Source organism: Camelina sativa, chromosome 3, assembly GCF_000633955.1.
Source record: "Camelina sativa cultivar DH55 chromosome 3, Cs, whole genome shotgun sequence".
Lineage (NCBI taxonomy): Eukaryota > Viridiplantae > Streptophyta > Magnoliopsida > Brassicales > Brassicaceae > Camelina > Camelina sativa.
The window spans coordinates 23,211,758-23,237,918 of NC_025687.1; the positions used below are offsets into that span (position 1 = coordinate 23,211,758).

A 26,161-nucleotide genomic window follows, 5' to 3' on the forward strand; every position below is an offset into this window, starting at 1 on the left:
TACTTTTTTTTCTTCTAATTCTTTAGGAGTTCTTTTCCTCACAAAATTCTCAATAGATGAAACCATTCTGAAGAAGAAATTCAATTTCAATCATTCCAGACTTGCAAACTGGAATCTTTAAACACACAAGCAAGAAGAAATACCTGCAACTTGACTTGTATATCCAAGACCATTCGTTCTCTCTCTGCCTGCAAACAGTAGTTACAATATCATTGTAAAGAGGAGAAGTAATGGTATGGCATTTAGAACGGAATTCTTCTGGACATTTTTTTTCATATTTAATTGAGTTCTAAATAAATCTTATTTTACAAAAGAAGAAAAATGAAGGCCAAAATAAGAATTGATAGCACCCTCTTGATCTCGTACAAGAACAAGAGAAATCAACTTTCATTTACAATCGTAATATAATTCTGTGTAAAGATTGATAAGTTCAGTTTGATTAACTATCCACACATGTCAGAGCCATGACACCTCTTCATGTCATATTGATTTGTTTGAAGGCATGCTAGAGCAACAAGATTACAAGCAACACTTACAGCCCTCTCCATTGAACTGAAATTGTCTTCTTTGGTGTTCTTCCCTGGCGGTGAGCTACAATTGGAAGATATAAAAAATAAGTAAGGGAATCCGACAGCTATTCCAAGATAATCAGGATATACCTTGGAGGATGCCTTCCATTGGATTCAAGAGCCCCGCTTGCTGCTGCAAGGATCTGCTTTCGCTTTTCTTCTTGCTCCTCTGACCTAACACTCGCGGGAAACCTGTCATAGGTATACCTGGTGGCTGACAAAAAAAGAGTAAAGATAAATCAGAACATGATCCCAAACTCAGTAGACGGACAATAATTCCCCAGAAAATAGAACAGACTAAAAGATTCTTAATAGCTTTTCTACAGTTATGCATACTAGACCAATTTGCAAATTTTTTCTCTGCCCAACTACTGGTGGCCAGCCAAAAATCAATAAGATACATTCTTATTCTCGGTAGTTTCTGCAAATGAATAACCTCAATTTTATATCATTCAGCTTCTGCGATCTAACAAAATCAACCAAACAAAAGATCTAAATGTACCTGATTCTTCAACTTCTGGCTCAGCTATTGTGATTATTTCAGGCTCCATAGAAGATTTGGGCAAAATTGACATCGCATCTTGACCCCTTCCAACTGCATCTTGTAACTTCTCGAGGAGATTAGTACTGTTCTCATCAGAGCCTAGACGCCTTTCAAGATAATCGAGGAATGCAAAAGAGCCCAAGAATTGAACCAACTGCAAACAATTAGAATAATACCAATAAAAATAATTATTCCACAGACAAAAGGTAAGTCAGATTATTTAACACTTTTGAATGAATAAAAATAAATAGTAATAACTCAAAAGTAATATGTGAAAAGACAGTTTACCACACAAATTGGAACAAAAGAGAGCAATGTGAAGTTATAAATTGCAGTAACTGTAGATATAGGCATTCCATTCATGGACCAGTTAGCTTACCATAGGCTCTGGTGGCTGATTTGTGGAACGGGACCGTCTCTTCAGAAACGCATCAGTGCTAAAAACTTTGTTTTCCTGACAAAAAGAATCATATAACTAAGAAAAGATGTGCAATAATAGTGGTGAATAAATAATATAAGTGAAGAATAAAAATCACATACTATGAAATTGCGGTAGCCACCCAATATAGATGCAAAAAACTTTAAGAATATAACCCTGCCATAGGAAACGATTTTGTATAACATGAGTACCAAAAAGTTTCCATGGAAAAAGATAATAAAATTTAGGCAATCATAGGTTTCCTAAGTCACCTGAGTTGAAGGTCATGATCCTCTCCCCAAGGTTTGCTAAGGCTTTTAGGGGACTGCTCAACAGAATTACCAAAGCCCTTCAACTGATCAATCCCTACAACATTAGGGTGCAGTAGTTTCAATATATCGTTTCGCAACGCGCTGAACTCAGGCTCTGGAATCGGAGGTATCTCTTCAGAAGTAGTGATTTGGTTAAATTCAAGATCCACCACTACAACCTAAAAATGGCAATGTTGTGAGACCAATATAAGGTTGTCTAAATCTTAAAGAGGGTAAAAATGACATAAAATAAGACTCACGCCATCCATAGCAAGATTGGACGTATCGACATCAGAGTGGAGACCCATCATATATGGTGTTGGTGCATCAATGTAGTCTACTCCACTAAAAAATAGTAATGGAATGTAGACTTGCTTCAGAAACATACAACAAACAAATAATAAATATTAGATGAAATGTTTTAGTCAGTAGAAATGTATGGCTTAGCATGCTTACAAATGAGTTCATATTTGTTTAAGTGATAAACTGAGATTTCATCAGTGTTCTATGACATACCTGCCATCGGAAAGGATAAATCAAATGACATATGGATTCAGACACCAGCGTCAAAAGCGAATACCTATTGAGATTCACGATGAAGCAAAATAAATGTGATGCTTAAACAGAGATGATATGAAAATTTTAACCATCTAGAAAAATGTCACTGAAACTCATTGTCTCTACATAGAGAAACTTACTTGTTAGATCGAATCAAAATCCTCCTTTCAACTAGTACAGATGTAAACAACTTAATCAAGTTATCGACATCCAAGCATTGTACAAGAGGCTGGAGAGATATCTGCATTCAGTAAAACCATGCGAAATGTTACATAACTCTATCGGAAAAGTGTTGAAAGAAATCAGGGAACACTCGCCCTTGTAGATGTCAGGAAATTGAAATCTCCAAAGTTGTTACTACAAAGTAGCCAAGGAAAAGGATTCAATACAGATTAAGGAGACAAAAGCACAACTCATACATCTGCCTGAGGAAGACTATCCTCTGGAGGTGCTTCAACTGAGAGCAGGCAATTCTCGACAGCAAACAAGACTCTGTCTTTTCCAGGAGTCGGCAAAGGCACATTGGATACCATATAGGCGATAATATCCCACAATGGTTTACTGAAAAGGTTGAAGGGCATTAACATCAAAGTTCAAACATACTAATGGTGATTGTTTTTCTTGTTTTGTAGAGCAACTTTTCTCAAGCGGATAAAATCAACACAAAAGTTATTGAAATACCAATGCAAGCTTCATCCACATATGTTTACTAAATATATCAAATAATATAATATAAAGAAACAGTAACACAATGCGTAATTCATGTTAGATATAGACAAGACGGAGATGTTTTAGCATAGTGTTTACCAGCTTCCTTCTGAAGAGAAGCAAAGAACAAAAATCTCTTCGAGAGAATTCCGAAGAACACGGAAATTGGGGGCGTGAGACACAAGACATATACACTTGTCTGCGTATGTATTCGGCGGTAAGCGATAAGCTTCAATAATATCCTCACAGACTCGATCCCGAAATGCAATGCAACTGACAAATATTTTTGATCCATCACCCTCTGTGCAAAAATTATCAAAATAATCAGTAAGAGGTCCCCTACCACAGTTAAAGCAGGTGTATTCAAAACAAACCAACGTAAATCCGACATTGCAACAAGAAAAAAAAAAGACTAGACAAACGAGAGCAAGACGACGTCTCCACAAAAACAGTTCTACTGCTACCGAAACAACATCGCACGTGGAGCAGCCACAACGCAATGCATACAAAACTCCACGTATGCAATCTAAGGAAAATCACATACCCGTCAAGACTATGGGATAGCTCCGTGGGAAACTTGCAGGGTCATTAGAAGCAAACCCAGAAGAATGGAACTCCACCCCAGCAGGAAGAACACACTGTCCCAAAAGAAAAGAAGCTGACTCATGAAAATCCGCCTGAGTTTAATATATCTTAGGCTTAACCTAATCAAGCACATTAACCTCTTAAACAGATGATTAATAAATCAAAAGTAAATCTCCAAAGTACAATCACGAGACCAAAGCAAAGAAAAATAACTGTGAATAACAACAATAAACGAACAACTACACAATGGAACTAGCTCTTTCTCTGGTTGAGCCAGACTAAATTCCCTGTGGCAACATACGATTGTAATCTCCCTTAACAAACCACACTTTGAACAATTTTCAAAAGCTCATTTCTTGGTAGAAGGCAAATCAAATTCAATATCCCAACTCAACTAAATTGGAGGTAACTAGAAAGAAAACCTAGAGTCCAAATTCGAGCACATTTATCACCGTATTAGATCAAAATCAAAGCCTCTCCAGTTACTAACTTGAAAATGCTTTCGTTTAGCAATACAGAAGAAACCTAGCAACTAGACAAAGCTGATTCCACATTTCACCGCCGTCAAACAAACAAAGAAATGTCACCAGAACGGACCTAAAACCCAATCAAAATCCTCCAATTCGAAAAGATGAAATTGGTCCAAACTTACAGTAGGAAGCTGAGGAGGAGGTGCAGGGTAAGGGGATTGATCAGTAGGAGGGAACTGGTCAAGAGGCGAAGGCAAGTAGAACGTTTGCATCCCATGGAATCCAAGATCTCCATCCACGGTTCGCATCTCCGGACCTAGTCCACACACGACGAAGTACTCAAAGATCCGACCCATTGTTCCTCCTCGAGATCTAGAAACTGGGGAGGTTCTAGTGCATGATCTGGATTTCCAATTTCGTCGACGATGATGTGATGAGAATGGTGTGATGATGGAGAAAAGTAGTTGCTCCAATTCGGGCTCCCTTGTTTGTTTTTGTTTTTTTAGTGAGTCGTTCGTAAAATTTCTAAGGGGAAAATAACTAAAAGGGCCGTTTCGCAATATTATTCATTAGTCTTCCATTTCACACAAATTTACCAACTAATGTGGTAGAAGGAGACCCGAATAGGATTCTAAAGAGTACCCACTACCCGAACAAATCCAAATTTGTACATGTATCATCTAAATGTTCCACCTAATAATCGAAATACTTGACATGTATCTCCCAAATCTACAAAATTACCCTGAAGTACTTAAAAGTTAAAATATTCGCTAATAAAATAAAAATTATTTTAAAAGGAGAAAATAAGGGTTAAAAGTACATAAATAAATAGTAAATTGTTAGTAAAAACTAAAAAAACACAACCATCAAAATGAAAATCGAAAATATTGTTTACGATAACAATATTATGGCAAAGACACATGACTCTAAATAAAAAGTTATAGAATGAAAAGTCATACTCAATCGAGATAATCTTGCCAAAAATATTGTTTAATGTATTATAAATATAAGATATTTGATGAAAAATTATGATAAAGAGTTGCAACTATCATAACAGTTATTAATATTTATATTACTAGTAAAAAACTATTATGACAAAGTGATCTTAAATTAATTCTTAAGTGAGAATATGGAACGAATAGTTGTAATGAGTAAATATAACTTTCTAATAAAATAATTATAATTAGAAAACATATTTAATCTTTAGTGAAAATGTATCAGAAGAATTATAGTAAAAATACACAACTTCTAAAAATAAAATAAATAAATAAAATATTGAAAATACATAATTTAAGAAGGGTTAAGATAAATAGACGCAACTCTAAATTATATATTTAAAATTGTATTAAATTTCTAATCATTTATAAAATCTTTAGTTAGATTGTAAAATAACATATGATATTGGATATTAATATTCAACTTATTTTGATTAAACATAAAATAGAAAATGTGTTCCAATGAACAATAATTTGTCAGTTATTGAAGAAGAGACAAATATATATAGAGTTCAAAAGACATGACTATTGAAAAGACACAACTATTAAAACAAAAAGTAGTGATGCAAAAATGTGAATAAAATATGATGAAAATATACAGTTCTATAATGAACAGACGCAAACAAATAAATTATTCTACACAAACGAATAAATTATTCTAAAAAATAACATTATTTTTTACCAAATATCACAACCGTTGTCGGCATTTATTCAGATTGTTATTATATATATATTTTTTTACTTGGAAATTGGTAAAATAATGTTCTTCTTTTGGTTAAATTTTTTTCTTTGTGATCAGCATTTTAAAAAAACTAAGATAATGGGCCATGTTAATGAACTAATCGAAATTTTATTTGTAATACAAAGAGTTTTCTTACCATTCCCATAACACATATAAACAACAGCGTGAAAACTTGCAAATTAAGAAAACAATCGCTTAACCTCATGTGTATTTGCTTAGGAAAGAAGTAGTTAGCTAATGTACTTAGTTTCATGTTCACAAGTGTTATCATAAATGGCTTTTCTAAATTATTCTTCTCTTAAATATATTTCTACCACCAATTGAAATAATGGATAGGTTGAACACAATATTTGCATTCAAATAAATTGCAAATGGGATATGTGGAAGGAGGAATTTGGAAGAAACAAATACAGAGCAATCTACGTACAAATAACAAGAGCAACCCAATATTATGATTCAACTCAATGTCGTGTAATGAATTTTGTTTTTACATCATACATAAAAAAAATCATAGATACTTACCATTGACTATTATAAACAAACTACACAAATATATATATATATATATATATATATATATTTAATTATTTTCACCAAGGATTCTGCCCAAATCTATTAGGATGGAGATAAAGTTCGTATTTAAAATATTTCAAGGAAAGAGTTGCCAATTGGACAATAATCAAAAGTTGTCAAATCCTTGAGGCGCTGAAGGCTATTAGTTACAATAATCTCTTACTATTCATTCATGTTTTGCTCTCCAAGGTAAATGATTCAATTTTCAGGTGTTATGATTAACTTTGTCACTTTAATCTTGTCATATGATGATTTACGTATGTTGCAGATATGCATCCATGGCATATGTTTTGGGTATATACTAGAATATGAATCGAAGGAAATCTCAGAGGTTTTGGTAATATCTGAAAACCAAATGGAATTGGGAGAGAATGAAGGACGCAAAATTGTACTATATTACCAGAACAATTTTGACTTCAAACCGCAAAATTGTATCATATTATCAGAACAATTTAATTTTGAGAAAGATATTATAATATGTGATTATTTTTATTTTTAGATTCAAAATCATTATGATTTCTATAAAATCAATATAATTGTATCAAATATTCTCTAAAATGTGAAAATTAAGATTTAAAGAATTTAACGATAACTTGTAGTATTTCCTAAAACTCTATCAATATGGAGGTTTTATTATGATTTCTATATATAAAAAAATATTGTAGCACTACAAACCCTTTGATTAACTAGTCCCAAAAAGAATCAAAAATTGACAAATTAATAACAAGCAAAATTTAAAGCAAGAAATTATAAAAGTTGTCTAATTTAAAGTTTTGTAGTAAAAATAAATTTATTTTCCTCCACGCATTATAAAATGGAATATTTATAGGGTTTAACTGTAAGCAAAATTTAATTTATTTTCTACTTAATTTTACCGTTTTATACGATCAATCAGGGTATACACTAGTTTTCTAAAAAGCAAAAAAAAAATTAAAAAAAAAAAAGTTTATGTTTATGGATATGTCAGTACATATGTGTATGTGTGTATTCAATTTCAAATAGTAGACAAAATAAACCTCTCCTTCGTCGCAGCTTCCATCGTGTATGCAAAGCTACCTTCTTGACTCTTTGACCACTTGTACTCTGCCATTAATCTTCTTCTCTTCTATCTCCGATCGAAACCTAACCCAAGTCGATCGGAATTAATCACTAAAGAATGGAGCCAAAACTTCATGACCAGCAACAACAACAACAACGAGTCCACGGCGTAGTCGTAATCACTCTCCCACCATCCGATGACCCTTCACAAGGCAAAACAATATCTGCCTTCACCCTCACTGATCACGATTACCCACTAGAGATCCCACCCGAGGAAGACCTAAACCCGAGTTTTCAACCCGACCCACTTCACCAAAACCCGCAATTTCAACTCTGGTTCTCAGATCTCTCCATGAGTTCTCCGAGATTAGTTCTGAGTCTTCTCGGTATCTCGCTTATCGTGATTGCTCTGTACGGCTCTGTTTTCTCCAACTCTGTTACGATGTTTAGGGTTTCTGATGAGAGGAACCGTGACGACGACAACAGCGACCGCGAAACGACGTCGTTTGTTTTCCCTGTGTTTCACAAATTGAGGGCTCGAGAGTTCCATGACCGGATCTTAGCGGAAGATTTGGGTGTAGAGAATGGAATCTTTGTGGAAGCAATGGATTTAGAGCTGGTCAACCCTGTGAAAGTCAACAGTGTTTTATCTACAACCGCTGGTTCTGTTGACTCATCCTCCTCCACTACGATGTTCCCCGTCGGTGGTAACGTGTATCCAGATGGGTATGTATGCTTTAGACTATCTGAAATGTGAATGTTTGTGTGTTGCTTAAAGCACAAGTAAACAGAGATTTGTTTTGTTGTAGGCTGTATTATACACGGATTCTTGTTGGAAAGCCTGAAGATGGACACTACTATCATCTTGATATTGATACTGGAAGTGACTTGACTTGGATCCAATGTGACGCGCCTTGCACTAGTTGTGCTAAGGTACTTCAAAGATCTAGTTAGTTTTTGAGATTTAAGGAGGTTTTTCTTTTCTGTGGAATTGCTGATGAACATTTTGGATATTTTGGTGGGATTTAGGGAGCTAATCAATTATATAAGCCAAAAAACGATAACTTGGTTCGATCTTCGGAGCCCTTATGTGTAGAAGTCCAAAGGAATCAAATGACAGAACATTTTGAGAGTTTACAACAGTGTGACTACGAGATTGAATATGCTGATCATAGCTATTCCATGGGAGTTCTCACCAAAGATAAGTTTCATCTCAAACTCCACAATGGATCACTAGCCGAGTCAGATATAGTTTTCGGGTAACCATTACTCTTTGTTAAGAATTTGCGATTTTGTTACGGAAGATATTGAGTGTTTTTCATGCTGTGAGTTTGGCTTTCGTGATTGGAACTTTAAGGTGCGGATATGATCAGCAAGGGCTACTGTTGAACACTCTGCTAAAGACAGACGGGATTCTCGGTTTAAGCAGAGCTAAAATTAGCTTACCTTCTCAACTTGCAAGCCGAGGTATTATCAGCAATGTGGTTGGCCATTGCCTTGCCTCTGATTTAAACGGTGAAGGATATATTTTCATGGGAAGTGATTTGGTTCCATCACATGGAATCACATGGGTTCCTATGCTTCACCATTCCCGTTTGTAAGTGCTTAACGTAATCAGCCTAATCTGAGAAACCTAGCAGCTTAGAATAGCTTTGATTGCATGCTTATTTGAATAGAATTTGGTACATTCTTAAAAAGTTTCAAATCTTTGTCACTTGCATATATGCTAAGGTAATCATTTTTGGGTTCTTTCAGGGAGGTTTATCAGATGCAAGTTACAAAGATGAGCTACGGGAACGCTATGCTTAGCTTAGATGGGGAAAACGGAAGAGTAGGGAAAGCCTTGTTTGATACAGGAAGTTCCTATACGTACTTCCCTAACCAGGCTTACACCCAATTGGTCGCATCAGTAAGTAATCACATATGGAAACTAATTTGCCTTTTGTTAGATGAAAATCTTCTGGTCAATGATGTTTTACTATTTTATTTGGTGAAAGCTTCAAGAAGTTTCTGGTTTAGAATTAATACACGATGATTCAGACAAAACGCTGCCTATCTGTTGGAGAGCTAAAACTAACTTCCCCATCAGGTACCCTCTGAACCAATGATATTTTGTAGAACCATTCTGATTTGTGTGGTGTAAGAAAGATCATATCTTTAACGAGTTATTGGTTTCGATAATATGCAGTTCCTTGTCAGATGTTAAGAAGTTCTTCAGACCAATAACTCTGCAAATAGGGAGCAAATGGTTGATCATATCAAGAAGACTCTTGATTCAACCCGAGGATTACTTGATCATCAGCGTAAGCACTCTCTATAAGCTCTAATAATAGCGGCTGCTTTCGAATTTGATATGGATTTATATATTTGAGTTTTCGTACACACTTTTGATTCAGGACAAAGGGAATATTTGTCTGGGGATATTAGATGGAAGCAGTGTTCATGATGGTTCCACCATTATTCTTGGAGGTAAAAAAAAAGTTACATTTTATCTGTAAACCCAAATTTCTTGTCTCAATAATAAGAATCGAACATGGAACTTATGAGAAAAATGTTTTGTTTTGTTGTTGTAGATATATCGATGCGTGGACACTTGATCGTCTATGACAATTTGAAACAGAGGATCGGATGGATGAAATCAGATTGCGTTCGGCCTCGTGAGTTTGATCACATATTGTGATTCACAAAAGTACCTTTCTTTCAAGGCTGAATGATCCACAATTCTTACGTAAGTGTATAAACGTGACACATAGTACACGCTTGTATAATAGTAGTTAGGCGTAAATTACACATTGTAACATAAAATGAAGACGACTAATCAAGTTTTGATACTATAAACTAGATATGATTAAAAATATCATATATGTTCTTTATTATCAAATCTTTATTTGAACTATACGTTAAACTATTTCACTACACTAGTGGTAATTTTTTTGCATTTGTAGACTATGTAGAGGATCATAATGTTAACGATACAAAGCAACTCGACTCAGGCCTTTTACACCAAGACCTAACTAAATATCATTAGAAAAAGGCCAAAACCATCAGTGAAGAATAAGCAGCCGGCAGTCCTCATCTAGAACTGGTACATACGAAGTTACTAGCTAACCTAGAGTGAGAACAGGTTTAGGCGTTTAGGTAATTTGATTTTGGATGCCAAGCCAAATTCATGTAAAAGAGTAATTGCTATCACTTTGTTGGCCTAGCTATTTTGTACGTTCTTTCTGGTTACCAATGTCCTAATATTGTTACTTTGGAGTTGGGAAATCTCTTATTCTACATTGTGTTTTCATAAAACAAGGAGTCCCATTGAAGAATTGATTTTTAAATTATATTTGATATATAGTCATATGTATGCAAATATGAATGATGATGTCAGTGAATATTTGATTTATTAGAGGTTTGTAAATTGATTCTGTTTAGATCTGTTGAACAATGGCTTGTGCAGTAACAACAGTGAAAGATTTATGCTTTACTTAATTCAACTTAACATACTAACTGTTTCAAATCTTGATGCAAAATAGAGTTGAAAAGTTTAGCTTCTTTTACCTTGTTTTCTCTAAAGTCATATAGGTTAGTTTATGTTTCTTACGTGTTGTCTTTTCACTAAACTCATAGGTCAGCTCTATTATACTATGTGTAATAATTAATTTTGTTTTTTTTTTCTGCACGTTCTTGTGTGTTTGTCATAATAAGTGTTACATTTCTTGTAAAAGATTAGAACACGGTAGAGCGAAATTTACAATAAACTCCACGAACACAATGCTTTTGAACAATTTGCAAGTTTCTTGGATCAAGTCCTAGCTTTAGTACAGAGACTCTTCAAACTGATTTGGAATACTCTTAGAACACTTAGCACTTAAATAACTCCTGATTTGGAACACTTAGAATACTCAATAGTCAAGACTACACTGAACAAACAAATGGTTCAATGGTTAAGGTTTTCATTTTAAGAATTCATAAACAAAGGGGTTTCACGATCAGTAAGACCCATTCGTTGTAAAATATATAAATGTGTATGGTGAGAAGCCCATGGTCCCTGGGCCTTAGGTTAGCGCTGACAAATCTAATTAGGTATTAGGTCTTCATATAATATAGAGAGAGTCTCTGAGAATTTTTCTCCATCCGAAATGAATAGACGACCAAAAACGAGGCTAGATTGTATCCCTTATGATCTCTATCTAGATATCTTCTCGAGATTGCCAGCAAAATCAATCGGGAGGTGTCACTGCGTGTCAAAGCGATGGAGGTCCATGCTTCGCCGTCCATATTTCAGCAAGTTGTTCCTGACCAGGTCATCGGTTCGTCCCCGTCTCTTGTTCGCTGTCGCTGTCGCTGTCAAACGAGGCTCTAAGTTGCTCTTCTTCTCGTCGCCTCAACCTCAGAATTCATATGAGAGGTCTTCTCTGGTAGTACGCGCCGAATTACATTCGACCTTCTCTGAAAACACAAGCGTTAGATACAGTTGCAGATATTCCTCTGGTTTGATCCATTTCTCTAGGGGGAGATCAAATGAGGTAATATGTAACCCTATCACGGGACAGTATACGATCTTACCTGAATTGAAAACGTGCGGACCGATAAGAAGATGCTTTCTAGGGTTTGATCCGATTGACATGCAACATAAGGTATTGCTTGCAGACTCTACAGATTATTATGAAACGGTTCATTATGTTATGACATTAGGAACTCAAAATATGACGTGGAGGAAGATTCAATGTCCATTCAGCTATACGGTTGGGTATGAAGGGATTTGCATCAATGGGGTTTATTATTACTTAGTTAAAAGAAGTGACGACTATGCAACGCCTGGAATAGTTTGCTTTGATGTTAGGTCTGAGAAATTCAAGTTTATTGAGAACGTATTCTGTTATGGTAAACAGTTGATGAATTATAAGGGTAAATTAGCTGCTATTAGTTTGTGGTATAGAGAATCTGGTGGAAGGCTTGACCTTGAGTTGCGTACGTGGGTTCTAGAGGATGTTGAGAAACAGGAATGGTCAGAATCTTTCTACTCTTTGTGGAGTAGTAATCTCCCTAACTCCTATACTTTTTCCGTTGTTGGAGTGACTGCTACAGGTGAAATTGTTTTGTCCAAGAAAAATACATCTAAACGGTTTCATGTTCTCTACTTCAATCCCCAAAGGAACACTCTCCAACATGTTGGAGTCCACTGTAACCATGAAGCGATGGAGAATTCGAATACAGTACTTTACACCTTTGTAGACCATGTTGAGGATCTTAAGCTGAATAATCTTTTGACGACAACATGTGCCGCAACGTCTATAAGCCCACCGGAACAGAATTGTAAACCCACGAGCAGCATATCAACATCATATAGAGAAAAAGACCATGAAGTGATGATGATCGTTGCTGATCACCCGCAACAAGATCCTGGTTCGTTTGAGAGCATTAACAAATTTGAAGCTCTGCGTCTATTAGATGATGATGAATTTACAGGTATCAAAACCTGTGAGTGTGACACCTCTCATTTACAGGTTTCGTGTAAGCTTTTATCACTTTGTTGTCTTGTTAGTTTGTTTTTCCTGGTTATATATATATGTCTTAATTTTGTTACACGAATCCTAGGAATAAACTAATGTTTTTACCCTACAATGTTTTTTTTTAATAATAAAACTCCTTTTTCGTAATGTTAACCTAGATGATACCAGAAATTACTGTTGTATTTAATTTCTAACTTAAACAAATCTCTGAAGAAAAATTGGATATCGAAAATGCTGGTTGATACGTAACTGCAGAGGAGGGTGTATAACTGTATCAAGAGCTCCCTCACCTTAACTGAAAAAAGTTTACAATCATACAAGTTTCTGATTTCTTACATGCCTTGATACACTTACAGCTCATTATAGGTTCCACCTGCTCGATTTCCCTATCAAAATCAAACACTGATACTCGTAGAGATGTTAAACTCTGTTTATAGTATGAACATAAGAATAACACAAGCAAGAACTCACTCATCATTTTTGCTAAACCAATGTCGAATCCAACATTATTAATGCCCTGAACACATTCAAAGCTTATATGAATGACTTATTAAGAAACACAAGTTAGTTGCTGATAGCAAACACACTTACAAATAGATAGATATATTATATTAGAAAAAGATGGCTAGCTACACGAAGTATTGGTGTATACATGGTCACACATGCCAAGTATACTATTGTATACTCAACTACACAAAGTATATGTATTACATGGTCACATGCATGAACTATATGACGTTATGCGGTCAACATCATAAACATATATAATTCAGTACACCGGTCTATTGACTCCGGCGAAGACCGACGTTGACTCCAGCGTTGACCAATACTTTAAAAAAAATCTAAATTAAAAAAAAAATTATTATAGTAAATTATTTATGGGTTTTCATGATTAAAAGAAATTTTCTATTCAATATCCAAATATTTTTTATATATCTCTAATATATTCATTCTTATAATTAATTACTTTTTATTTTTCAAGCTAAAGTAAATAGTTAAATAAAAATCATTTGTAATTATTTTCAAGATAAAAAAATTCATTTATAATAATCTTCAAGATATAAAATCATTTCTAATGATTTTCAAGATATAAAAACAATTTATAATTATTTTCAAGAAATAATTATAAATGATTTTTATTTAACTATTTACTTTAGCTTAAAAAATAAAAAGTAATTAATTATAAGAATGAATATATTAGAGATATATAAAAGATATATTTGGATATAGAATAGAATTTTTTTTTTAATCATGAAAACCCATAAATAATTTACTATAATATATTTTTTTTTAATTTAGATTTTTTTTTTCTAAGTGTTGGTCAACGCCGGAGTCAACGTCGGTCTTCGCCGGAGTCAACGTCGGTCTTCGCCGGAGTCAATTGACCGGTGTACTGAATTATATGTCTATGATGTTGACCGCATAACGTCATATAGTTCATGCATATGACCATGTAATACGTATAATTTGTGTAGTTGAGTATATAATAGTATATTTGGCATGTGTAACTATGTATTCACCAATATTTCGCGTAGCTAGCCATCTTTTTTCCTATTATATATACCAGCCAACAGACCTCTTTTAGTTTAATCGCATGAAGCTCTCTGTCCTTCTCTTGATTGCCATTGCAATCATTGGGCTCGAAGCTCAATCTCCATCTGTTGTAGTTCTCCATTCTCCTTTTGTTTAGAAATGTTACAAATTTGCTGCTGCAACAGCTCACCATACATAGTAATCTAAATCAACGCCTCTCTTCCACACAAACCAAGATTCAAATATGTTTAGAGATTTAAAGACATACATTAAACTCAGCGTACTTAGTAGTCCCTTCTTCAGTCTTGTGAAGCTGCAACACCAATGGCCTCCTCGTAACGATACCAAATGAATCAGATGGTGTCAATTTAGATGAGCACTCCAAGAAGACATACTAAAAGAACAATACATGATCAAACCAACACACAGACTGAAACGTGAAAATAATTCAAGAGTATCAACATCAATGAAACATTATTCACAGGGCACAATACTGAGGAGCTAGTGTGTAGGTTCTTCGAGGTACTAAAAAATTTTCATGTTATGCTCCCGAGAACACAAAATTTAACCTAGACTTCAATTCCAAACAATCAGACGCCCAACAAATTGGGTAACGAAAAGGTAAAATAACCACGAGGCAGGAAATCTCTTCCCACGCTTAGCACCAGAACAAATATAACAGAGGAGAGAGAAGAAGTAGTTGATTTAAGCGAATCCAGAAGAAGTAGATTTCTTGTAGTGGCATTATTCTTTGCTATATGCGATGTAAGATGTGTACTTTTTTTTTATTTCTGCAAGAATTTGATTTACGTTGGACTCCCAAAGAGTAGTTAAAAACCAAGACTCAATTTAGTTTCAGAAAACAAAATATGGCTTTTTTAAGAGGTCTCTTGGCTGCAAAAACGATTATTGGTGGCTCTATAGCATGACTGAGGAAAGAAACTTCAGCACCATTACGGTTTCTTGCAGTATACGTCAGAGAGAACCAGAAGAAGAAGCATAGATACATTTATTTTCTAATTTGAGTATACTCAAAAGGTTAGCTCTCTGTCACTTATTTTATAAGACTATAAAACTCACAAAATGACAAAACAAAACAAAAAAAGTGAAAAGCAGAGGAAACAAGGACTGAAGGACGATAGCTAATAGCATGAGATTCATTTTTAATCAACACCCAAGATTTACTGATTTATATTTAGATACCCTAAACCTAAATATTGTTACAAATACTCGTAGCAATCATTATCTATGATTTTTCCAATCAATCAATCCCAATGATCTTTCTCAGTTAGTGTATATAATATTTACTTGCTATAGATACTTTGTAATACTCTGTATATAATGTCTCTATGGTACTCATCAATAAACATACATTCAGCCCATACATGCGTGGTATCACCGTATCAGAGCTTCTCGATCCATAACTTAACAAAATATATATATATATATATATACTTTTCTCAACATTTCGTCTTCTTATCATGGCTACTTTGGTAACAATGGCAGACGCCATCACCACAAACAACCAAACACTTCTTAATCTCAACATGACAAACGTCACTAAACTCACCCAAACCAATTACGTCATGTGGAAGTTGCAGGTTCATGCCCTTGTTGATGGACATGGTCTTGTTGGCCACCTTGATGGCTCAACACCAATTCCCGCTGCCACTGTCTTGACTAATGGTGTTACCACTCCAAATCCAGATCTTCTCACCTGGAATCGACAAGACAAGTTGATCTGTAGTGCTCTTCTTGGATCCATTTCGCTTACTGTTCAACCAATTCTGTCCCGCACCACGACTGCCGCTGAGATCTGAACTACACTCGCTGCTACTTATGCGAAGCCTAGCTGGGGTCATATCAACCAGTTACGAGATCAGCTAAAATATTGGACGAAGGGGAATCAGACGATTGATGACTTTCTCCAAGGCTTCATTGTTAAGGAGACAATCATATTTGTCAAGGATACATCATACATTTGTATCACGCCTTCACTACCTCAATATTCACATTCCTTGTTTGTATTTCATTCCATATGTTGTATAACCTAGAGTCTTCCTCTTGTCTCAGAATATATATGAGTCTGTAATCATCCTTGTAATACACATTCAATAACACAACACTTACATTCAGGACAAGGTTTGATACGCTTGCTACTCTTGGTAAATCTGTCGAACACGAAGAACAAGTGGACTACATCCTTGAAGGTTTTCCTGGCGAATATCGGCCTGTTGTTGATCAAATTGAAGGTAGAGACATCCTTCCAACCATCACTTACATTCATGAGCGACTCCTTAATCAAGAGGCCAAATTTCTTGCCAAAGCTACTTAGTCTCAGATCCTGGTTACTACCAACGTTGCTACACAACGCAATCACAAAAATCATAATGGTCTTAACAACAACTATAACACCAAGAAGCAATATCTTACCTCCAATGGTAACTCGTCTACCAACACACATGACTCCCGCGTTTACAGACCATATTTAGGCAGATGTCAAGTCTGCAACACTCAAGGCCATAGTGCGCGTTGGTGTCCACAGTTCTAGCAACGCTCTCCCACGATGCCTCAGAATCAAACCAGTCCATTCTGTCCATTGCAACCACGAGCTAATCTTGCGGTTGGGTCTTCTTATCATCCGAATCCTTGGATTCTTGATAGCGGTAACACTCACCATATGACGTCGAATTTAAATGCTTTATCTCTTCAAGAGTCATATGCTGGTCATGATGATGTTGTTGTTGCAAATGGATCTCCTTTGCCAATCACACACACGGGTTCCAAGCTTCTTCCCTCTCAATCTAGTGACCTTCGATTGCATAAAGTTTTATGTGTTCCTATCACATTAAGCGTAACCTTATTTCTGTTTATCGACTTTGCAATACGAATCATGTCTCCGTTGAATTCTTGCCTGCTTCTTTTCAGATGAAGGATCTAGCAATGGGGTTCCAATTTTTCAAGGGAAAACAAGCGATGATCTCTCTGTCTTGCCGGTCTCACCAACACAAGTCGCTGCTCTTACCATGTTCACGACTTCGAGAGCTTCTCTTCCTATGTGGCACTCCAGGCTTGGCCATCCGTCTTCTTCATTATTAAGCAATATTGTTTCTGCATTTACATTTCAAGTTTTGACTTCTCATAAGCCGTCTCCTTGCTCAGAATGTCTTATTAATAAGAGCCACAAATTACCTTTCTCTCAGAACACAATTTTCTCAACACGCCCTATTCAATATCTCTATTCTTATGTGTGGACATCTCCAATACTCTCTAACGACAATTACAATTATTATCTTCTCATTGTTGACCACTATACTCGGTAATCTCTGGCTCTTTCCACTTCAACACAAATCCGATGTCACTATACTCGGTAATCCTGGCTCTTTCCACTTCCACACAAATCCGATGTCACTATACTCGATAATCCTGGCTCTTTCCACTTCCACACAAATCCAATTTCAACAGAAGATTGGCACTTTGTTTTCTAATAATGGAGGAGAATTTTTGGCCCTTCGTGAGTACCTTTCTGTTCATGGAATTTCTCATTTGACATCTCCTCCACATACACCGGAGCACAACGGTATTCCCGAGCGAAAGCACCCTCTTGTAGTTGAGACTTCTCTCATATTACTATCCACCGCCTATGTTCTAACTGAGTATTGACCATTTTCCTTTAATACTGTTGTGTATCTCATTATCGGCTGCCAACGCCAGTTCTCTCCAATCAATCTCCGTTCTATCGTCTTTTTCAAACTCCACCTAGTTATGAGAAGTTGAAGATTTTTGGGTGTCTTTGTTTCCCTCGGTTGAAGCCCTATACCAGTCACAAACTTGAGATTCGGTCCAAACAGTGTATTTTCCTTGGATACTCTCTCACGCAGAGTATGAAGAAGCGAGCACAGCGGCTCTTTTAGGTAAAGAACATTGCTCTCTTATTTCCTTATCTTAGGTTTGTTACATAGTTTGCCTTATATAGGCATTACATTGTTAGGGTTTTACCCTTGACAGCTCACTACTTATATCACACATCATATGTGTCTAAACATTCAAACCTATTGTTGAGTGGTATACGATCCGTGCAGTCCTTCATTGCTTCCACTTTATTGTCTCTGATTTCGTCTCTTTGTGCAGGTGTAGTTAGCCGTTGAGAGGAGGAAGACTTCTTCTGCGTATTGGGCATGACTACACTGCTGGACATATTGGGCCTGTCTGCATTGTTGAACTTGGGCTTTTGCAATGCTGGACTATTGCTGGACCGAGGTAATGTACAGCCCATTGTCTCAGTCACTTCAGTCGTCGGTATCTCTTCGACTCCTTCATTCTCTGTTTTACTTCTGTGAATCTGAGATTGGATTTAAGACAATTGTGCAGTGTTCTTGCCGGAGGAGATCAGAGCAGTTGTTGATGCTACTTTGCTAATACTCCCCCGCAAACTCTGTGTGGGAGGAAGGACCACACCGAGTTTGTATCGTAGAGAGGTGAACGGTCCGACTGGAAGAGACTTTGTGAAAATGTCCGCGATTTGATCATGACCAGGTATTGTTACTGTGCCTTTGATGTAGCGGAGTATCCTCTTGAGAAGGTAGAAGTCATCAAAGGTTGGAGCATGCATCTTCTGACAAACAAAATTAACTGCAAACTGGATATCTGGTCTGGTAAGTGTCAGATACTGAAGTTTTCCTGCTAAACTTCTAAAATATGTAGGATTTGTAAATGGCTCCTTATGTTTTTCTCTTGCTATTTCAAGCTGTTGTGGCAGAGGGGTTGGCTCAGGAGAACACTCACTCATAGCAGCTGCAACTAATAGGTCTTCTGCATATTTCTGCTGAGAGAGGAACAGTCCGGATGAATGAAAATGTGCTTGAATTCCCAGAAAGTAGTGCATCTGTCCAAGGTCTTTCATGCGAAATTGAGTGTTGAGAGCTGTAAGGAACGTCGTCATTGCGGAGGAGCTATTTACAGTGATAAGCATATCATTAACATATAGCAGAAGGATGATGATTGCTCCATCTCGTTTATACACAAAGAGAGAAGGATATGGGATACTGCACGTAAAACCAAACTCAAGTAAATATGTGCTGAATTTATCAAACCAAGCTCGAGGAGCTTGATTTAATCCGTATAGAGATTTGTGCAGGAGACACACATGGTCTGGCTTGTCAGGGTCAACAAAGCCAGCTGGTTGCTTATTATACACCGTTTCAGAAAGATCTCCATACAAGAAGGCGTTTTCCACATCCATTTGCTTGATATCCCATTGCATTTTGGTGGCTAAGTCAAGCACAGCTCTGACAATTGCTGTTCTGACAATAGGACTATACGTTTCAAGGTAATCGATTCTTTCTTCCTGATTAAAACCTTGTGCCACTAATCGCGCTTTAAGCTTCTGCAATGATCCATCAGCATTCAGTTTTGTTCTAAAAACCCACTTACTTCCTAAAACATTCATATCAGGTTCAGGAGGAACCAAGGACCAGGTGTTTGCTGCTTTGCAATTGCCCATTTCCACTGACATTGCTCCATTCCAACCAGGATGTTTAAGAGCAGCAGCAACAGTCTTGGGTTCCAGGTAAGAAACTTTATGAGTTAACAAAGCATACCGTGGATTGGGTTTTCGTATTCCATCCTTCAGTCTTGTTACCATCCCATGAGTGGGTTTAACCTGAACAAGTGTTTGTGTTGCTATCACAGGTCTTGACGAGGATGCTATCGGAGCAGTTGTTGGTGAAGAGACAACTGAAGATATCTCAGTTTCTGATGCAGAAGCAACAAAGGCTGAGGAGGGAGTAGAAAAAATTTCTTCCTGAACCACAATAGCTTGATTGATAGGTGTATGAGTGGAAGTCTCAGAGGAAGATCCATTAAGTGGAGGTGTAACAGAAGGAGTTGGAGCAGCAGATTCTGAAACTTGTGAGGAAGACTCAGTATCCGTCCTGACAGAAGAAGGAGAGCTGTTGCCTATAGAAGCAAGATCAAAGCCTGTTGTACACCCAATACTTTCCTCCATTCTATCAGTGGATACATCTGAAGTATGTCTTTGCGAAGCAGTTGTTGAAAGCGGAAGCGGTGGAAAGTCTTCTGGTGTAAAAAGAGGTTGGAGCAGTTGTTGACTTTCCTCACTTGGTGGATCTAACTCTTGTGTCTTGTTGGATTGTGTTTCAGGAAAACTCTTGTACCAAGCCTGCATAAGAGAGGTATACTGCTGATGACCACTGGTCGAAGTTGCTGAGAATGGAAAGGTAGCTTCATCAAAGATTACATGCCTACTGATATAGACTCGACCCGTTGAAGGAAGTAAGCATCGATAACCTTTATACTTCTCATTATACCCAAGAAAAATGCACTTTAATGACCGTGGATCAAACTTTGTTGTGGCATAGTCACATAGGGTGGGATAGCAAGCACAACCGAAAACCCTGAGAGCTGAATAGGTGGGAGTTTTTCCTGTTAAAGCTTCATAAGGACTGTGATTCTTGTCCAAGACCGAGGAAGGTAGGAGATTGATCAAGAAGTTGGCAGTATAGAATGCTTCTACCCAATATTTTTGAGGTACTTTTCCTTGAAATAGCATAGATAATCCAATTTCAACAATGTGCCTATGCTTTCTTTCTGCTAACCCATTTTGCTGTGGTGTATATGGACAGGAAATAAGCTGTTGAATCCCATGCTTCTGCAGGTGAGCTGTGAACTGGTTGCTTGTAAATTCACCACCACCATCACATTGAAAGGTACCAATCTTCTGTTGATACTGATTTTCAACAAGAGCTTGAAAGTTGTAAAACGTTTGTAGAAAATTAGATTTGAGCTTGAGAGGATAGAACCAACAGAAACTGGAATAATTGTCAATAAAGATTATGTAGTATTTGAATCCTTGAACTGACATTATTGGTGAAGGACCCCAAAGATCACAATGAATTCTCTCCAGGGGTCTAGAAGCTACAAAAGTTGAAGGGGAAAAAGGTAATTTACTACTCTTCCCAAGTTGACAAGCTTCACAAATCGCCTTGGTACTTTTATTGTTGATGTTAATTGCTTTTATTGCAGAAAGATGCTGAAGAGCTTGCAAATGAGGATGCCCCAGTCTCTTATGCCATACTTCTTCACTCGCTTCTTGCTGTCTGAACGAGAAATAGACTTGATGAGCAGCTCCTCTATGTAAGTTCCCCAGCGTATAGAGTCCATTACTGTAATTTCCCTTTGTTAGCAACCCCCTTGTTGCCTTATCATAAATACGCACATCATCATCATCAAATTGAAACGTACAGGGATAATCATTGGTAAGCTTGGATACAGACAATAAAGACTTTGCAATACCAGGGCAAACAAGAACATCATTAAGAGGTAAATTACCAGAGGTTGAAGGGAGACTTTCTGATCCGGTGTTAGTAATAGGTAGGAAGCTTACATCTCCCATCATAACTGACTCATTTCCTTCATAAACCTGAGATTGTTGTAGGTGATGAGGCGAGTTAGTCACGTGAGTCGTAGCTCCATAATCTGATACCCACTCGTTTCCATTGTGATCAATGACATCAGTAATCCGAAGTGCAGCTAGGGCCTAAGGTACACTGTCAAACTGGTAACTGCTGTCAAACCGATGCCAACACTTAGAAGCTGGATGGCCTGCTTTTCCACAAATCTGACAAATCACTTTGGTAAGTCCTGCAGGTTCTTGAGATATTTGCTGATGAAATCCTCTTCCCTTAGTTGAGAAGTTATTTCTGCCACGATTGTTACCATAACGAGGGTTGCCTCTTCCTCTGTTGTTGTTGTTGTAGTAGCCAGACGAAACAGTGCTGATGGTATTGAATGCCATGTGAGGAGAGACTTCTGAACCACTATTGTAACTTACAAGGCGGTCAGAGTAACTGGTGAGCCTTGAAATCACAGCATCCAAGGTCAGAGAAGGCTGAGCATCCATTGAAACTTCCACCGAAGTTTTGATAGGCTCATATTCCCTACCAAGACCTTTTAGAGCAGCAAATATCTTCATCTGTTCACTAACCGGACTTCCTATAGAGGCAAGTTGCTCGCAAACCCTCTTTATTTCTTTTAGATATTCATCCATTGACTTATCTAACTTCTCAACGGTTTGAAGTTTGTGTTGTAGTTCAAAAAGTCGAGAAGCTGATATCTTGTTAAAGTGCTGTGCCAAAGCCGACCAGAGGTCTCGAGCTGTAGTGGTGTGGACAACATCGCGCATAATATCTTCAGAGAGAGATCCAAGTAACCAAGCGCGTACCACTTTATCAGCACGATGCCAAGCTAGAAAGTCCGGATTTGTAACATGACTGACTTGACCATCGATTGCAAGAACAGGAATGGAGGCAAGCAGTTGTGGAAAAGCTCCATTTACGAACCCGAGAAGATTTTGACCAGAAAGAAACGACTCAAACTGTGTTTTCCAGAGAAGATAGTTTTTCTCTGTTAGTTTCACAGTGACACAGTTAGAGATATGAAGAGTAGGAGGAGAATAGAGTTGGATTGCTTGATCCATAGCTCTGATACCATGAAGAAGCGAGCACAACGGCTCTTTTAGGTAAAGAACATTGCTCTCTTATTTCCTTATCTTAGGTTTGTTACATAGTTTGCCTTATATGGGCATTACATTGTTAGCGTTTTACCCTTGACAGCTCACTACTCATATCACACATCATATGTGTCCAAACATTCAAACATATTGCTGAGTGGTATACGATCCGTGCAGTCCTTCATTGCTTTCACTTTATTGTCTCTGATTTCGTCTCTTTGTGCAGGTGTAGTTAGCCGTTGAGAGGAGGAAGACTTCTTCTGCGTATTGGGCCTGACTACACTGCTGGACATATTGGGCCTGTCTGCATTGTTGAACTTGGGCTTTTGCAATGCTGGACTATTGCTGGACCGAGGTAATGTACAGCCCATTGTCTCAGTCACTTCAGTCGTCGGTATCTCTTCGACTCCTTCATTCTCTGTTTTACTTCTGTGAATCTGAGATTGGATTTGAGACAATTGTGCCGTGTTCTTGCCGGAGGAGATTGGAGCTGAGATCGGAGCAGTTGTTGATGGTAATCTGCTAATAGAGTACATATTACTGCCTTCATATTCCCACTGGACGCGTCTACACATCCCTTCATGTACGTTTTGATGAAACCCGCTTCACTTTCTCTGTTTCTGAGAAGTCCTTGCCTACTGCTTAACTTGCTGATAGGTCGGTGGCCACTCCAAGTGCTACAACAATTCGTCTACCACCGGCGTCACCGTCGCCAACAATTGGAACCCCTGGCATAGACCTTCAATAATCGGCGCCGTCTCTGTCGTCTTCTTCTTCTCTATCTTCTTCTTCTCCTTCTCAATTTCCTGAGCCCGCTACTCCAAATACACATGGCCCAATACCCATGCCCACAGATCACACTCAACCTTCCTCCACCTCCGTAAACCCTGCATCACCAACTCCATCTTTCGATTCAAACCGAATACCCACACCACCCCACCAACCTCAAACCGCTCCACCCGCTGCACCACCTAAAAATATCCACAAGATGCAAACTAGAGCCAAAAACAACATTATCAAACCAAAACGTAAATTAAATCTTCATATTGCAGCTATGAAGCAATCACGTGAGCCAACCACAGCTGCTCAAGCCTTAAAATATTAGAAGTGGTGTCGCACAAAGTTTGTGGAGTATGACGCTCAACTCCACAATAACTCGTGGAATTTGGTACCTCCGGATAAGACTCAAAATGTTCTTGGCTGTGGTTGGTTGCTTAGGAGTTCCATGAGAAGTATGGGGTTGATTATGCGGAGACTTTTAACCCCGTTATTAAGTTTACAACCATTCTTTTAATACTAGAGGTCGCGGTTTCTCACTCCTGGCCATCAAACAATTGGATATCAATAATGTCTTCCTTCAAGTTGAGTTAACGGACAAGATGTATATGGCTCGACCCCAAGGGTTCACCTTATGCAACGGAAATATTTTCTTGATCTCCTCGCTACCCACAACATGGCTGACACTAAACTAGTGGCTACACCGCTCCCTGTTTCACCAAAACTCATACTAAATGGCGGAAGCTAGCAGAGTATCGAGCAATTGCTAACACGACCTCGAAGATATGGTGGTGGTTCTTTGTTCAAGGAGGTAGGTATCACACTATCACCTCTGCAAGACATCTATTGTGATAACGTCGGTGCCACATATTTATGTGCCAACCCGGTTTTTTACTCCCACATGAAACATCTCGCTCTCGACTATCATTTCATCCGACAACAAATCAAAGCTGGCATCCTCCGTGTTTCACAGGTATCCACACGTGATCAGCTCGTCGATGCTCTCACGAAACTGTTGCCACGACCTGCTTTGCAACGAGCTTGTTCCAAGATTGGAGTTCGAAGTCTCCCTCTATCTTGTGGGGACGTATTACAGATACTCGTATCAATCATTATCTATGATTATTCCAATCAATCAATCCCAATGATCTCTCTCAATTAATGTATAGAATGTTTACTTGCTATAGATACTTTCATTTCAAAAAAACCAATCGTATTTTATCACTTAATTAGTATCACAAAACTAAGTATTATTATTTTAAATTATTTTTTAATAATTGATATAAAAATTATATTTTAACATTAGTTACAACAATCAATATTGTTATTGATTTGTATACATCATTTCATTATAATTGATGCAAATCTAGATCATTTACATCACTTACGAAATATTGATACAAATATGTAAATTTACTTCACTTAATAACTGATGTATTTATTAATTTTTATTAACATCACTTAAAATGATACTAATTTTACTTTAAATGATGTTAGTAAAATTTTATGTAATTATTTGTTCATTTTATATCGAATAAACAACACTTTTTTGTTTGGATTGAAATTTTAAAGTTTGGCCAAATTCATTTGATTTAAATAATTATCGATATATATTAGTTTTTCTTTATTTTATATATATATATATATATCTTTTAAAAAAATCCAATACTTAACAAATTAGCAATACAGTTATTTCAAAAAACAATGTAATTGGAGAAACACATGTCATTATTTGATTTATACTATTCTCAAAATATTTTAAAACATGAAAATTTGAAGTAAAAAGATTATTTTTTTGAAAAAAAAAATCCAAAATATATATATATATATATATATATATATTTAAAAATATAGTTCTTTTGTTTTTTCCAAAAATAGACACTGTAGCTCAAAAAGTTTAAAGCAAAAAACAAAAATGCAAAAAGATAATAATGTTATTCTTTAATTAATTATAATCATTGTTCAAGAAAGCGCTAGGCGGTATCTGGGCGGTGACCCAACGCCTAGCGCTTAGAACGCTTAGTCGGGGCCTAGACGGTTTTTAGGCGGTTTAGACGTTTACAACATAAAACATTATATATATATATAATTATATTAAAATATATGTTATAAAAATAAAAAATTTATAAATTATAAACAACGGTAAGAAAAATACATTTATTTAAGTTATATTAACAACATATAAATGTTTATAATTATGTATATCTACGTATATAGATATAAAACATAATAATTTAATTATATGTAATTTAAAAATCAAAAATAAATATTAAAATAAAATGTATGTAATTTTAAGCGGGTTAGAC

The 26,161-nt window shown here is 36.6% G+C and overlaps 4 protein-coding genes and 1 long non-coding RNA gene across 6 annotated transcripts in view; 3 read left to right on the forward strand and 2 right to left on the reverse strand.

Moving 5' to 3' along the window:
- The window catches only part of LOC104777820 (DENN domain and WD repeat-containing protein SCD1-like), an 11,256-nt gene extending 6,529 nt beyond the window's left edge, over window positions 1-4,727 (reverse strand). The window contains exons 1-14 of the mRNA XM_010502143.1: window positions 4,346-4,727; window positions 3,653-3,746; window positions 3,208-3,409; window positions 2,820-2,961; window positions 2,541-2,641; window positions 2,359-2,422; window positions 2,103-2,216; window positions 1,804-2,021; window positions 1,654-1,708; window positions 1,493-1,567; window positions 1,072-1,267; window positions 660-783; window positions 537-591; window positions 144-188 (exon numbers count right to left, since the gene is read on the reverse strand). Of these exons, the coding sequence (XP_010500445.1) occupies window positions 144-188; window positions 537-591; window positions 660-783; window positions 1,072-1,267; window positions 1,493-1,567; window positions 1,654-1,708; window positions 1,804-2,021; window positions 2,103-2,216; window positions 2,359-2,422; window positions 2,541-2,641; window positions 2,820-2,961; window positions 3,208-3,409; window positions 3,653-3,746; window positions 4,346-4,519 (1,659 nt within the window). The 5' untranslated portion in view covers window positions 4,520-4,727. The remainder of the gene's footprint in view (window positions 1-143; window positions 189-536; window positions 592-659; window positions 784-1,071; window positions 1,268-1,492; window positions 1,568-1,653; window positions 1,709-1,803; window positions 2,022-2,102; window positions 2,217-2,358; window positions 2,423-2,540; window positions 2,642-2,819; window positions 2,962-3,207; window positions 3,410-3,652; window positions 3,747-4,345) is intronic.
- LOC104777821 (aspartyl protease APCB1) lies at window positions 7,486-10,807 on the forward strand. Of its 2 annotated transcripts, XM_010502146.2 has the most exons (10): window positions 7,630-8,237; window positions 8,321-8,444; window positions 8,541-8,770; window positions 8,869-9,108; window positions 9,267-9,420; window positions 9,509-9,600; window positions 9,700-9,814; window positions 9,908-9,980; window positions 10,085-10,239; window positions 10,457-10,807. In XM_010502146.2, exons 1-9 carry the CDS (start codon window positions 7,630-7,632, stop codon window positions 10,189-10,191), a joined length of 1,743 nt encoding a protein of 580 aa, XP_010500448.1. In that variant the 3' UTR covers window positions 10,192-10,239; window positions 10,457-10,807. The 2 variants fall into 2 exon arrangements, with proteins under 2 accessions (XP_010500446.1, XP_010500448.1); XM_010502144.1 differs by lacking the exon at window positions 10,457-10,807 and having other exon boundaries at window positions 7,486-8,237; window positions 10,085-10,409.
- Window positions 11,654-13,114, forward strand: LOC104777822 (putative F-box protein At1g33020). Its single transcript, XM_010502147.2, has one exon. It carries the CDS (start codon window positions 11,765-11,767, stop codon window positions 13,109-13,111), a length of 1,347 nt encoding a protein of 448 aa, XP_010500449.1. The 5' UTR covers window positions 11,654-11,764; the 3' UTR covers window positions 13,112-13,114.
- On the forward strand, window positions 21,195-21,685 carry LOC109131427. The gene is made up of 3 exons (XR_002037064.1): window positions 21,195-21,276; window positions 21,443-21,508; window positions 21,593-21,685. It is a non-coding gene; the product is annotated as an uncharacterized LOC109131427 (long non-coding RNA).
- Window positions 22,397-23,045, reverse strand: LOC109130752. The gene is made up of 2 exons (XM_019240747.1): window positions 22,517-23,045; window positions 22,397-22,425 (listed from the first exon to the last, which is right to left on the reverse strand). The coding sequence occupies exons 1-2, from the start codon at window positions 23,043-23,045 to the stop codon at window positions 22,397-22,399; spliced, it is 558 nt and encodes a 185-aa protein (XP_019096292.1).